Here is a 15,174-nt window from a genome sequence, read left to right as displayed (position 1 = left end):
GAGCAACTCACTTATTACTAAATATGCTATACATTCAAATGTATCAGATTTAGTACTTAATAATTCAATAACTTAATGAATTCAAATTTCAAATTTCAAATTTTAGATTTCAAATTTTAGTTTTCAGATTTTAGTTTTTATCAAATATACTCTTAATTTAGCAATTAAGGTTGAGACTCTATAATTAGAGATTCTAAATTTAAATCCCTCTTTTCCTTCCCCCTTCTTAATTTTCACCTTTCTCTTATTAAAAATAAAATAAAAAGGAATTGGGCAAGGGCAGCACCCCTCTCACTCAAAGTTTTCTAAAACTTATATTGGCCCCATAAAATTTTTAAGACCAACATATGGAGTCTTAATTTAATTTTAAAATCAAATTTTATCACTTTGCCTCGACATTTAGCATTATTGCTGGGGATTTAGCTGCAACACTAGAGTTAAAGTAAGTTTTATTAATCTAGACTTTGTTACTTTCTCTTTATTTTGCTAATTTTATAGTTTCTATCTTTTAGTTGTAATTTTTATTATTTTTAGGTACTAAATTCTTCACCAAGAAAAAATTTGCCTTCAAGAATTAAGCACAGCGAGATGAGAAGAAGATGCACCCAACAAAAGCAAATTGAGGTGAAAAATATAGGTAAAAGTTTCGTTGAAATAGAGGAGCAAAGGCTAAGACTTTTGAGGGATTGTGCCATGCCAAATGAATCGGGAGCACAAACTAACATTGCAAGATCGGCAATTAATGCAAACAATTTTGAAATCAAGCCCTCACTCATCCAAATGGTTCAACAAAGTCAATTTGGAGGAAATACAACGGAGGATCCTAATACTTATCTAGATAATTTCATGGACTTATGTGGTACAATAAAAATAAATGGACATATGTGGTGCAATTAACTTAAGATTGTTTCCTTTTTCAATTTGTGATAAAGCGAATATATTGTTTAATTTTTATTCACCTAATACTTTCACTTCTTGGGGTGAGTTGACAAAAGCATTCTTAAATAAATATTTTTCTTCCGAAAAAATGGCTAAACTTCGTATAGATATCACAGGTTTTATTCAACATGAAAGTGAGTTGTTATATGAAATTTGAGAGAGATTCAAGAATCTTCAAAGAAGATCTCCCTACCATGGTCTCTCTGATTGATTGGTTATTTAAAATTTCTATAATGGACTCAACTACCCAACCAAGATCAACATAGATACTGCCACCGGTGGAGTTTTGATGAAAAAATCAACCAAGAATGCTCAAATTTTAATAAAGAAAATTGCCTCTAACAACTATCAATGGACAAATGAAAGAGATAATTCAAGAAGAGCAACTGGTATATATGAAATTGACACTCTCAACTTGTTAAGTGTTAAATTAGAAAATATATTTAATTCTCGTATGGATAACATTGAGAGGTTTCTAAGTAAACAAGGAGAAGGTGGTTCAAATTTTCATGTAAGTGTTGCTTATTGTTCAACATGTGGTGGTAATCATGATAGTGCTAATTGTTTTCATATGGAATAAGTTTATTGTGACAGCCCCACCTCACCCTAAGGCGAACCAAAGGGTTCGGCGGACCGCCTGCCCAACTCTCGTAGGGACTACGGATCGGGAACAAACGTAAACCCTACCAACTGCTCAAAGGAACTTCGAGAAGATGAACATTTAGAACCCAATTGAGCCGAACTAAAAGATACAATCAATCTTTGGTACAACGTTCCCACGAGAAATCAAAACGAAATGGAAGTGCCGCTGCCACGTCACAATTTGGCCGGAACCCAATCGAATACAGATAACGTTATATAACTCTAGAGAATAATATTTCCAAACCAAATAAAATGCACGAACATGATTAAACAATTTTATATACATACGTTTGTAATTTACAAATCAAAAGGGAAATATTTGGATTAAGGTACGTTTAGGATTTTCCAACTCCCGATGAGCTATACAAAAGAGTATTTATACTAGCTCATTTCATTCTTCAAAACATCGAAGTTCCAAAAGATGGTTCCCTGTAAGGAAAACAAGGATAACGGAACGGGGTGAGAAAGAAGCTCAATGAGGTACCAAAAGTATAAACAGTAGAAATCATGAGAAAACACTTTTAAGGCACATATACACATTAAATAAGATAAATGAACGAACACCACAATTTAAAGGATACAAGTGCCTCTCAGGAGCCAAATCACCCGTTGCAATACTTGATCCAACCTCGTTGACCCTCCATCAACGTTTAATGAAACACACATGTCCGTAAACCCCGCTTACGCCAAAATTCCGATCACCAAACATACCCCTTTCCGGGCCCGAACGCCAAACAAGAACAGGAATTGCAATACTCGAGTATACCGGAAATCAAGAGTCTCCAATATGCAAAGATTTCCCAAGAACAGGCACCCATGGATTGTCAAATTTTTCGACCAAGCCCTTGCTGGCTCGATCCAATTGACTCCCCATGAGGTTGAGCTCAGATTTAACAGGAAGGTCGTTGGATGCACTTCCAAACGACATTATAACAGGCGCAGGTAACAGATTCAAGTATATACATGAAACAAGTCACACAGGCCAGAGAACGAGTGCGATAAAGTACACACTCGTCTCGTACAAAATAAACAGTCGGTAAGGACATTCAAATAATAATTTGCAAGTACAAATAACCAGTTTAGCAATAATTCAGGGGAGTGGTACACTCACCAGTTAAAGCAAGGATACTTCAAAAGTTTCAACTAAAGTAGGGCTCTAATCACCAAGAAACCCTAGAATAACCAAGGTAAACAATTATGGTTCCCACAGCCACAAATCCAGTAAATAAAATGCACAAATGAGGCTCGACTACAAGTCGTAGACCTCGCCAAATAATTACTCATGCAAGTGTGCAAAACATGATTTTGGGACGAAAAGGTAACATGAAGACCTAGGGCTCGAACAACCCCAAAAGCCCTTCTTATATATATCCCAAACCAAACCAAACTCAAAGAAATCCAACACTCCCAAAGTTTGGACAGCATATTCCCTACATTTCCTTACTTTTCCATCCTACAAGCAACACCAATTCATCTCAAATCAACTACATACACATCATAGACTATAAAATACACCTTTCGGCACAATAAGCACAACTGTAGCTACACTTATCGGATTGAAACGAATCTTATGGAGTTTCAAAGCCAAAACATATACCTACATTTCCTATGAAGGTCTCCAAAGCCAAATCATGCATTTTCATGGTAAAAAATGGAAATCCCCACGAAAACAGAAATCTGTCTGTGAAACAGGGCTCATGGGCAGTCAAGGGTATTTCGGTCATTTCACATGGTACAGAGCTCAGATTGAGCTGAAATTTTTCAGGCATCTAGTTAACACCATTTACTACAACTTTCATGTTTTAACCTAAGCCTGATTCGGCCTCTAACATGCACTAATAAAGCCAATCAGAACAAGGCAGATTGGAACCCTAAAACTGAAATTTTTCACACAAAACTGAAATTTTCCGCAATTAATGCACAAGGGATCCATTTAACACAATTTAGAGCTATCAATCCAAGGCCAAACATAACCATCATATGAAAATAGAAAAATCCCAAAAAAATCAGAAATTTAGCTAACTCCACTTTAATCCATGAAATCTTCCATAAAATAACCTAGTTAGCTACCATAAGTCACCAATTTACCATGATTAGGAACAAAGAGTGAGTTTCCAAGAAAAATACCTTAACTCCTCAAGAAAGGTAGTAGCTTAGGGGTTTCTCCTCCAAAACAACTCCACCAAGACCTTCAATCTTCCTTAGCAAGTCACTTTTGTGGACAAATTCAAGATTTAATCAAGAAATGGAAGAAGTAGTTGAAGCTTTCTTTTCTTTTCTCTCAAGGAGAGGTTCGGCCAAGAAGGGTACAAAATGAAGATGATTTGGGTCAAAATTGATCTATTAGTAAAGGTAAGAAAGTTAGGCAAGTCAACTTGAATAGGAAGGTGACACTTGGCACTTTGTTTTTGCTTAAAATTATCTTCTTGTCTCCCCATGGTTAATCCATCTAGGTAACCTCTAATTATTTCCTAGCACCTTGTAAAATAATATCTCTTAATACAAAATTCAATTAATCGCCAAAAATTTTATCGTACTAAGCGCACTAGCGGGTCCCACGCCTCTAATGCACTTCAAATTGAACGTACACTAACTTATTTTAGAAAAATGATTTAAAAACTGTACTTACTTATAACATATATAGAAAATGTAATATTTTAAAGGAAAGTAATAAAAATGTAGGCAAAGAAATAAAATAATGCCTGTAAAATGTGAAAATTTTCAGGTTCTCATATTTATAATATTAACAACTACAATCGGCCACTTCAAAATAATCTTTTTTGAAAATTTACAATTTCAGTTGGAAGAATCATCCTAATTTAGCGTGAAGAGACTAAACAAATTCACAAAAATCTATCAACCTATCCAATTTTTCAACAAGGCCACTTAAGTCATGTTTTTTTTAACTTTGGAGGCCAATTTTGAAAAACATGTTTATGAAATAAAAGAAGATTTGATGATGTTAAAACAATCATGAACAGTATGATGACCGTGATTAGAGATATAGAATACCAATTGAGTAATATTGCTAATTCTATTAATTTGAGGTAACTAGACAAATTTTCAATTAAAATTGAGGTGAATTCTAGAGAACATGAGAATGCAATCACTCTTAGAAGCTGTAAATAATTAGAGGATAATCACCATAGTAAAAATGGAAAGAACGATGAAAATGGGGGTAATAATGAATAAGAAGGTAAAAGGGATCATGTTTCAAATAAATTTGATATGTTTTCTTCTCATATTTCTCACAAGAATACTACTAATTCTATTTCTTTTTCCAATAAGTTGAAGCGAAGCAATAAGGAGAAGGAATTTGAGAAATTTTCTAAAATGTTAAAGCAAATTAGAATTAATATTTCTTTTGTTGATACTATCTTACAAATTTCCTCTCATGCTCGTTTCTTGAAAGATATTATGTCAAGAAAGAGAAAAATTGAAAATCAAGACAATAGTATTAACGAAAGAATGCTCGGCATGCATTCAAATTAAACTTCCAACAAAGGTTAAAGATTTGGGAGTTTCACTATACCTTCTACCATTGACCATTTGAATTTCACTAATATTTTATGTGATTTAGGTACAAATGTACCATTGATGCCACTTTTCATTGTAAGGAAAATTGATTTGAAGAAGATGAAGAATACAAATGTTACTCTTCAATTGACGGATAGGTTCATAAAGCGTCCGATTGGTATAATTGAAAACGTCATCATTAAAGCGAAATCATTCTTTATACTGGTTGACTTTGGGATTGTTTCAAATATTTTTCTAAAATTCTTATATACATTGTGATCATACTAACTCTTCTTTGTTTGATGATAAGAATGATTTGGAGATAGGACAAACTCAAAACATGGTAAATGGAAAGAGAAGTTTTAACTCTTGAGAAAGAACTAGTTCTTTTTTCCCTCCAAAGTGAATTTTAAGAAGAAACACTTTTGAATTGAACCAACGACTATAAATAAAAGAGATAATTGGGAGGCAACCCAATGTTTTAAATCATTTCTTTTATTTTAGTGTGTTTTCATGTTTATTAGATGTATTAAGTTGTATTTATTATGTTTATTTTATAGGTTTCAAAAGTTGATGCAAAAATGACTTTTTGAAGGTTGGCGAGGAACAAGAAACATGAAGAACTCAACCCCTCAATTTGTGATTTAGATGTTTTTGATTCGTTATGAAGGGTTAGATTGCATGTTTAGATCATTTTAAACTTGTTTGAGGTATTACATTTTGTTAAACAATAATTAGATTCATGTTTTATAGAAGTTGAAAGTGTAGAGAGTAGTGAAAAAATGCAGAAATCTGCTCTTTAAAAGAAAAAATCCACAGATTCGTAAGGCTACCTCACGAATCCCTACACCTCACAGATCCTTGAGTGACTGCTGCAAGTTAATTCTGCAACTTGCACTGGTTTCACACTGTTTTGTGGACAAATTTTTCTCATAAAATCCAATTGAATCCAACTAAACTTGAGTTGAAAAAGTTAAAAATAACTTTATGATCACATGATGAGCACATTTTTTTTCACAAATATCTATAAATACCCTTTATATCTCATTAATTTGAGCATCTTGTAGCATCTTATAGTATGAAATAGAATAGAGTAGAAGTAGTTTTAACTCTAGTTTAGTATTGAGAGTTTCTTTCTTAGTTTAAAAGTTTTGGGAGGAAAGTGAGAGCACTCTTGTACCAATCTTATTTGAGAGATCAACTTGTGAAGGAATTCAAGAATTCAAGCTTCAAGACATTTTGTCTCGAGCCATGAATGCTTTAGTCACACAACGCCGGTTCACTCCGTTTAAAGTCCCTCCTCGTTGTCCGGTCATGACGCACCTGGCGTATGCAGATGACATGATCATCTTCTCTAGTGAAGGGCGTCCCTCCCTAGATCGGCTCAAGAGGAGGCGTCGAGTCAACGGATCAACGCCCAAAAAAGTTGTTTTTTGACTCACCCGAGGTTTCCGCCACAGAAGGCTGCAGCAATTGGCCAGATCCTTGGCTTCCAGAAGCGGGCCTTTCCAGTACGCTATCTCGGTTGTCCTTTGTACGTTGATAGGAGGAAAAAGGTCTATTTTGCGGATTTATATAATGCGGTGGCAGCTCGTATTCTGTCTTGGAAAAATAAGCTTTTATCAGTTGGAGGTAGAGTGGTATTCATTCAAAGTGTGCTGTCTTCAATGCCGATTCATTTGCTCGCTGCTTCCTCTCCTCCAAAAGGGACTCTTGTGGCCTTGGAAAAGTTGTTTGCGGACTTCTTATGGGGGTCATCAGACTTTGGCACTAACTTCCACTGGATTCGGTGGAAGGACCTGTGTCAACTGCGGGAAGATGGGGGTATTGGCTTGTGGGGTCTGAAAGGGGTACATGACTCGTTCTCGGTTAAGCTCTGGTGGAAGTTTTGGCAGCAGCAGTTGCTCTGGGTGGAATTCATGTCAAGGAAGTATTGTGCAGGTTTGCACTCGTGCCTGGTGGAGGGGAATCAGTGGAGCTCCCACACGTGGAAGAGGATGGTAGCAGTGTAGCAAGTAGGGGACGACAACATCGGCTGGGTCGTACGTCAGGGGTCGATGGATTTTTGGCATGACAACTGGATGGGCACCGGGGCGCTCTGTGGCAAGGTGGAGATCTTCTCTGACCATGTGGTAGCTGATTTCGTGGCTGGGGGGACCTGGAATGTTGTCATGTTTCGTCAGCATTTGGACGCAGAGCTAGTTGGGCGAGTGCTGCAGGTTGCTCCTCCAACCTTTCGGGGGCCAGATCACATGGTTTGGACTCGTACAGCTTCGAGCACTTTTTCCACGTCCTCGGCCTACTCCTTAGTTCGCCAGGGCAATAACCGATCTTGGATCTCTGCTTATGTCTGGCAACTGGGCCTCCCCATCAAGATCTCTTTCTGCATGATGAGGTTGCTGCAGGGCAGGCTCTCTACCATGGACAAACTAAGGAGGTTTGGGGTATGTGGCCCCTCGAGGTGTTGGTGCTGCCGGGATCCTCAGGAAGAGGATCTGGACAATGTTTTTGGCTCAAGGGAGGGGGCAAGATTAGTCTGGCGGTATTTCAAGATCCGCCCAGAACGACTGCTGCTACCACACGTGGAAGAGGATGGTGGCAGTGCAGCAGGTAGGGGACGACAACATCGGCTAGGTCGTACGTCAGGGGTCGATGGATTTTTGGCATGACAACTGGATGGGCACCGGGGCGCTCTGTGGCAAGGTGGAGATCTTCTCTGACCATGTGGTAGCTGATTTCGTGGCTGGGGGGACCTGGAATGTTGTCATGTTTCGTCAGCATTTGGACGCCGAGCTAGTTGGGCGAGTGCTGCAGGTTGCTCCTCCAACCTTTCGGGGGCCAGATCACATGGTTTGGACTCGTACAACTTCGAGCACTTTTTCCACGTCCTCGGCCTACTCCTTAGTTCGCCAGGGCAATAACCGATCCTGGATCTCTGCTTATGTCTGGCAATCGGGCCTCCCCATCAAGATCTCTTTCTGCATGATGAGGTTGCTGCAGGGTAGGCTCCCTACCATGGACAAACTAAGGAGGTTTGGGGTATGTGGCCCCTCGAGGTGTTAGTGCTGCCGGGATCCTCAGGAGGAGGTTCTGGACTATGTTTTTTGCTCAAGGGAGAGGGCAAGATTAGTCTGGCTGTATTTCGAGATTCAGGCTGGAGAAATGGAAGGAATGCACACGGTACGTCACCTGGTATGGTTTTGGTGGTTGAGGAGAGGGAACAATATGTTTTTGAAGTTCTTGTATAGGATTCTCCCATCAGTTATTTGTTGGGAATTGTGGACGGCAAGGAATAGGGGGTGTTTGACGGACAGAGGTTGCGGGTCAGGAAGTCGGTGAATCGGATCATCCAATGTTTGTTTGAGATCTTTCAAGCGCAATTCCCGAGAATGCGGTGGTCGCAAGGTTCGTAGGAAGGGTTACTACGTGAGGTGGCTAGCCATAATGAGAAGTTGACCCTTCAACCTGTGCGATGGGTGTCGCCGCAGGTTGGGTGGAAGTTAAATTCAGATGGGTGTTCTCGAGGGAACCCGAGGTCGAGTGGAGGGGGAGGGCTGGTGAGGGATTGTCATGGGGACTTTGTATTTGGCTACTCGAAGCATTTTGGTATAAGGAATAGTTTGCAGGCTGAGTTCCGAGCGCTCCTGTTGGGAGTCAAATACTGCATTGCCCGAGGTTATTTGGTTTTACACTTGGAGGCAGATTCACTGACCCTCATTCGGATCATTCAAGGGGCTTGTGCGTGTCCGTGGGAGTTGCAGAGGGAGCTGGATGAGTTGCTTGTGTTTCAACAACATTTTCACACGATCTCGCACTGCTACAGGGTAGCGAATTCGCCGGCAGATCGTCTAGCAAATGTCGGTGCCGAGTCGGAGGTAGGACAGCTATTTCATAGATTCTCTGATCTTCCGCGGCTAGTCAGGGGGGATGTTCGCATGGATAAGCTGGGTTTCCCATCGTTTCGTAGAAGGGTGGTTGGATACGGGTGATATAATGTACGCATGTTTCATTTTAATAAAAGTTTCTTTTAATGAAAAAAAAACCCTAATTATAAGAACTATGAAAATCGGCTAGAGAGAGGGGGAGAGAGAGAGAGAGAGAGGGGATAATTTTCTCTCTCTACCTTCTAATACAATTCTTGTTATATATAAAAAAAAAAGCTTCAAGACATTGAATAAGAATTCTTCTTCCTAAATTTGTCTCTTGTTCTTATTTCTCATGCTTTGTTACAAGTTTGTTTCATATTTAGATGTTCTTATTATGATATTTATCTAAACTTCTTTTTCATATCCTAGGGTGAAGATGAATTTGTTGTAGTTTTGATTTGAAATAATTAGGGAATGATTATACTTTTTCTTGATTTGTTATTTTAAAAACTTGTACTTATACTTTGTAGTTGCTTGGCCATCAACTATGAATGATTTGATTATTGTTGAGCAATGAAAGTTGCCTTCAAATAGATCTAAATTCTTAAACATTAGTTTTATTCTCATGAAAGTCGTGTTGGTTCGATTCATGCAATAAATTCATTGAGTTTATTTAACTTGTTTCTTATTTGTTTTTATATGAAAATAGGTGAGGGATGATTCAATGAGTTAATGTTCATTGGCGAAAGCGATGACATACATTTAGAAGTTATTCTTTGACAAATCATGAAAGCATAAAGTATAATCACTTTAACTAATTTCTAATCTTGACACAACAAGGGATTCTAATCCCTAGCATCCTCTTACTTAATTTTAAAAGTAATCCTCATCTAACTTGTTCTTTACTTTTATTTATTTTCTTGCAACATAACGCTTACATGGTTGGTTTTACCACCTAATGGCCAGTATTATATTTATTACTTATATCATATGACTGATTGTACTGTCTAAACTAACATCTTCTATGATCGGTTGTACCACCTAGTTAACTTTCTTGATTTTTACTTCCTTAAACTTTTATTGTCTAGATAATAAAGCAAGTAATTAAATTCAAGCGATTGCCATATTCTAACTTCCTGTGGGATCGACACCTATTATCCCTATACTCAATAAGCGAACTGTGCACTTACGAAAATAGGGTAATAAGATTTTAAAATTTGTAGTGTAGTAAGAATACCTTATCAATTATCATTTTTAAATATCAAATAAGAAACCTCCTTTAATTTCTTTTTGTAACAACCAACTCTTAACTTCTTTATATTAGTTTACGATACAAAATTAATTTTACTATACAATTAGTATTTAATATAATTTTTAATTATCAATGAAGGAATTATCTTTAATTTCTCTTTATAAAAATGTAATATAGCAATCCAACTCTTAATTTTCTTGTATTAGTAAATAGATCATGATTAATTTAATGTTAGTATACCATTAGTAGTTAGTATAACTCTCAATTACCAACTAAGGAAATACTAATTTCTTTATTAGATATTAGGGTAAAATACAAGGAACCCTCTTATGGTTTCGCGAAAAGACACCTTACCCCCCTATCGTTTAGAAATATGCACATAAACACCCTAAACTTTATAATTAAAGTGGAAATTACTTTTTGAACCGGCTGAGTTACCGGCAACACGTCGAATACCCAAAATACCCTCATTTATAATAGAGAGGGAGAGAGAATCAAGAACTGACTCAGCTTATTAGCTAGATTTGACAGAGTGGATCGCCTAGGCTCTTTGTTCTGGTCTTGTCTTGGGTTAAGAGGAAATTTCTTCGCCGGAATTCTCTGTGGTAGGTGGACAAGCCTAAAGACTCTGATTCGGTCTTCGTATATGATCCGAATCAGAGATGATGTAATGGATACAATTTGCTATCAAATTGGAGACGGAACCTCGGTAAGTTTTTGGCATCATCCTTGGCTTACGAATGGCCCCTTATCCCTATAGTCGACTGCAGTATAAGGTCTATCTCTCGTATTCCAGAAGCTGCTCGCCTTTCGGACCTTCTTGGTAAGAAGAGGCGGATTCCTCCTCAAGTAAGAAAAGATTTTCTGGAGGACATATGGCAAGTGATTACGGCATTGGAAATTCTCCCAGTACCTTTGCGACAGGATCTCTGCACTACTCCTCCTCTTCCTCCTGTGTTGCAATCGGAGATTCTTCAATCATGCATCGTACAATTAGCTCATCGGGTTCACTGATAGAGGAGGCTCGGACGAGCTCGACAACAAGCACGCTTCACATTATAGGCACTAGCTCCACCTCCACCTCCTCCACCACCACCACCACCAACTCAGTCAACAAAGGTGGAATCAATGATTCAACAACAACGGCAAGTGACGATGATGACGGTGGAGAGGGAGACGTGAACGAAGTGCTAAACCCTGAAGATTTTATCACAGTTTTGAAATATTCCGTCAGCCCTTATGATGATTTCAAGAAATGATTGAAGTACTAAACCATGAAATGATTGACGCAAGACTGCATCACAATGGGAAAATTGATTAGGAATTCATGGAAGAGCTCTTGTTTTGCTACTTGAACTTAAATGATAAGAAATCATACAGGTTCATCCTCAGAGCATTTGTGGACCTGATTGTTGTCTTACGTGAAAATTCGAGTGGAGCCCCTGCAAAGTCGAGGAGTGCTCGATCCGATAGGAAAGAAACCGAAAGCGAAGGTTTCCACCAGCCCCACCCCACACCCCACCATCCTCATCATCATCATCCCCACCATGCCCATCACCAGTTTTCACCAACTTACTCTTTCCGCTCCCCCCATCCTTCCGGCTACCTCCACGTCACTCCACCTTCTCATCATCATCACCAGAGGCCCTTACCGCTTCCCTCGACTTCGAGGGAAGACAAAGACGTGTTGAATCCTAGTAGTGGCGAAGGAGGAGGTGGAGGGGGCAGTGGAGGAGCCGGGGGATCGAAGAAGAGATTTAGGACCAAGTTCACTCAGGACCAGAAGGAGAAGATGTTGGCCTTTGCCGAAAGGCTTGGGTGGCGCATTTAGCTGACTAGTTGACTAGTTGAGCACCTCCTATTTTCATCTTTCTTTGTCTCTTAATGAGCTGTTATGGTGCGTGCTAATTTCATCATTCAACTCAGTCACTTCAATATATCAACTGAAGGGTAACTTGGGAATGAAACTCAAGGTCTTTTCAAAGGAACCTCGCATACCCATCGTCAGTAGATTGCACATCCGGTTATAGGTCAATTTCCACTTTAGTTATGAAGTTTAGGGTGTTTATGTGCATGTTTCTAAACGATAGGGGGTAAGGTGTCTTTTCGCGAAACCACAAGGGAGGTCCTTGTATTTTACCCTAGATATTATCACTATAACTTCAAAATAGTAACCAATGAAATATGGCAGTTACAATTTATTGATACTAAATTAACTTGAATTTAAATAAAAAAAGAAAAGGAGTATTAGTCAAAAATAAACACCAAAAGTTTCGTCATTTGTCTCTGACTAAGTATCGATCTTCCCTAACTCTATTGTACCTAGCTCAAACATAGATCTTCTATGTAATGATAGTGCATATACTATCGCCCATTAGATATATGAACGATCTAACTTTGAATTTAAAATTTAAATTTTGCAAATGTGTGATGCATCTTACTCTAATAATGTATAAATTGTTAATATATAAGTGTAGACAAAAGTATTCGCATATGACACCAACATGATAGGCTAGTATCATAGAAACCATAGTTATTAAACTCGATCCGAAACTTGACTCGAAGAGTTGACCGGGTCATCTGTTCAATTGCGGATTAAGCGATTCAACCACGGATTACACAATAATTATATTATATGATATAATAATATGTTTTAAATTATAAAAATAATAAAAATTCGATGGTTCAATTGGTGCTTTTTTTTATTCACCGTTAAACCACCAGGTCATTGACTGGTCAATGGGTTTCTTGCTTGACCGATCTAATTAGCAACCCAACTCGATTCTATGGCCGGTTCACCGAGTTAACTAATTCGATCACTGGATTAGGTCAGGTTTTATAATTATGATTGAAACTTGATTATATTTGCAAATTGAAATTATGTATGGTATAAGTTATTAAATTCATATGCAAATTTGAGTGTCTTGTGTATTTATCCATAAATTACATTTATAATCTAAAACTATAACAAACTATAAGTAAATGAAGTTATATTATATTGGTACAATCTATATACATTCATAGCTTGAAGTACAACTAATTCATACTCTATAGTTTGTAGTATAAATTTTAATTAAAAAATATGTTTAATTTGGTTATTATATCTTGAGGTGTGCATGTTACAAAATCGGAACCTTTGATATAATGAAATCGGTGCTATCAGTTATTTGAGCCAATTATGTACTGAGAGTGCAATTATGTATCAATGCATACATCAAATAGCAATATAACATTAAGATTCAAATATTGAAAGTTAACATGACATCAATTTTCAAAGAACCCATCAAGATTATCCTAATTGGTTGATGAGCTTCTTGCTACCATGAAAAGCAAAAGCTCTTGTGATCCCACTTAGGAGAGATTGGCAAGTTTTATCCTAGTCAATGGCCAACTACCGGACAAGTCTAATAGTTGGTCATTGACCAATGAACAAACTCCAAATAGGATTAAAAGACTTATCATTTTCCATGTTATATGTATTTATTTACTAATAGTGGACTTTCACTTCCTTTCTTTTCATCCCAATTTTAGGAAGAAAAGTTCTTAAGTTTGGAGAGATCTGCAGCCATTCAATTCCTTGCTTTTCTCTCCTACATATCCAAGCCTAAAATAAATAGGTAAATTTGGGCAAAGGGAAGGGGGAAGATTTAAAAACTGAGAAAATTTGTCAAAATAGTCACATTTTTGGGAAAAAATTCTTTTAGTCATTAATATTTAAAATCAGTCAAAATAGTCCCTTAGATATAAAAAAATGTATCTATTTGGTCTTACAGCTCATTTTGTTAAATCTATTCTCCAACCAAAAAATGCAAGCTTACCTCACATACCCACAATTTTAAGGGTAAAAGAATTCGTTTCCCACCAGAGAAAAACCATGTGATATCTTTGTAATATTACATAATACATGCAGCAAATCATGATATTACACTATATAAAACAAGATTTTTACATTGTACATTTGTTTATCAAAGTGTTGGAAAAACTCACCATAATCAGATAGATTGAAGCTTTACTTTCCTTCTTCATTTGGCATTTTGTAAAATTATCCAATAAGGTAATTTCTTAATAGTTGTTAATCATTCTTTAATCTGATCCCCACACCCTCTTCATCGCTCTCATGCAGGTGACCTTGCTCTTTTGTGTTGGATTATGAGTTTGGTGGATAAGAATTAGGCTTTCCTACTAAGGAGGTAGTCCTGTGTTTTTTCTTTTTTTTTAGGGAAATAATTATGTTCCTATTTTGTCCTTGAAATTATGGGCATGTGAAGGAAACATGCATTTTTAGGCTTGAAAATTGATTAAAAATGAGCTCCGAGACCAAAGGGGCACCTTTTTTTTTTTTACATCTAATAGGCTATTTTGGTTGATTTTGAAAATGAGAGACTAAAAAAGTTCATTAGAAAATGTGGGGGATCATTTTAACAATTTTAAGGAGTTCAAAGTTGAAAAACACCTATATAACTATTTTTAAAAAGTTTTGTTGAGTACCTCAAAAAATATCCAAGACGTTATAGTTTTCCCTCATATGTTTTGAGGTAACTTACTTCAAACCGAAAACAATTTACCACTTCAATCTCCCATGTATACTTTGACTATTATGCCCATTCTTTTGCCAAATGCAATCAAATCTTGTTTTACTTAATGTAGTTAACCATTGGAGTATGTTTGTGGATCAACTGAATCCAAATAGTTATTGCTTTTCAAAACTTTTTGTCTTATTCTAATATGATTTTATTTTGTATAATAGTTTGCGATGATTAAGCATGAAATTAGTTAATTAGGATTTAGAACTTTTTACATGAAATCTCATTTTATATTACATTATAAATTGATGGCTGGCAGTTAACAAAATACTTGAAAAAAATTACTTCAAAATATTTATGAGTTCAAAAAATATTTTAAAAAATAAACCAAAAGCAATATTGTATGTCCATTTGTTTATATCCATATGAAATTAGT

General features: G+C 36.9%; 1 protein-coding gene, 1 non-coding gene and 1 pseudogene across 2 annotated transcripts; 2 read left to right on the top strand and 1 right to left on the bottom strand.

Annotated features, from left to right (window-relative positions):
- Positions 1-1,033: 1,033 nt before the first annotated feature.
- LOC113710755 (small nucleolar RNA R71) lies at positions 1,034-1,140 on the bottom strand. Its single transcript, XR_003452941.1, has one exon. It is a non-coding gene; the product is annotated as a small nucleolar RNA R71 (small nucleolar RNA).
- Positions 1,141-7,154: 6,014 nt separating this feature from the next.
- Positions 7,155-7,766, top strand: LOC140014884 (uncharacterized). The gene has a single exon (XM_072066521.1). The coding sequence runs from the start codon at positions 7,155-7,157 to the stop codon at positions 7,764-7,766; it is 612 nt and encodes a 203-aa protein (XP_071922622.1).
- A 2,960-nt stretch (positions 7,767-10,726) lies between these two features.
- LOC113710087 (uncharacterized) lies at positions 10,727-12,182 on the top strand (annotated as a pseudogene).
- Positions 12,183-15,174: the final 2,992 nt, after the last annotated feature.

This window comes from Coffea arabica, chromosome 9e, assembly GCF_036785885.1.
Source record: "Coffea arabica cultivar ET-39 chromosome 9e, Coffea Arabica ET-39 HiFi, whole genome shotgun sequence".
In the NCBI taxonomy this organism is placed as follows: domain Eukaryota; kingdom Viridiplantae; phylum Streptophyta; class Magnoliopsida; order Gentianales; family Rubiaceae; genus Coffea; species Coffea arabica.
This window is presented reverse-complemented; position numbering and strand designations above follow the sequence as displayed.

What these genes read in the sequence shown, in the direction of transcription:
- LOC140014884 (XM_072066521.1), top strand. Translation starts at nt 7,155, where the DNA reads ATGGATTTTTGGCATGACAACTGGATGGGCACCGGGGCGCTCTGTGGC.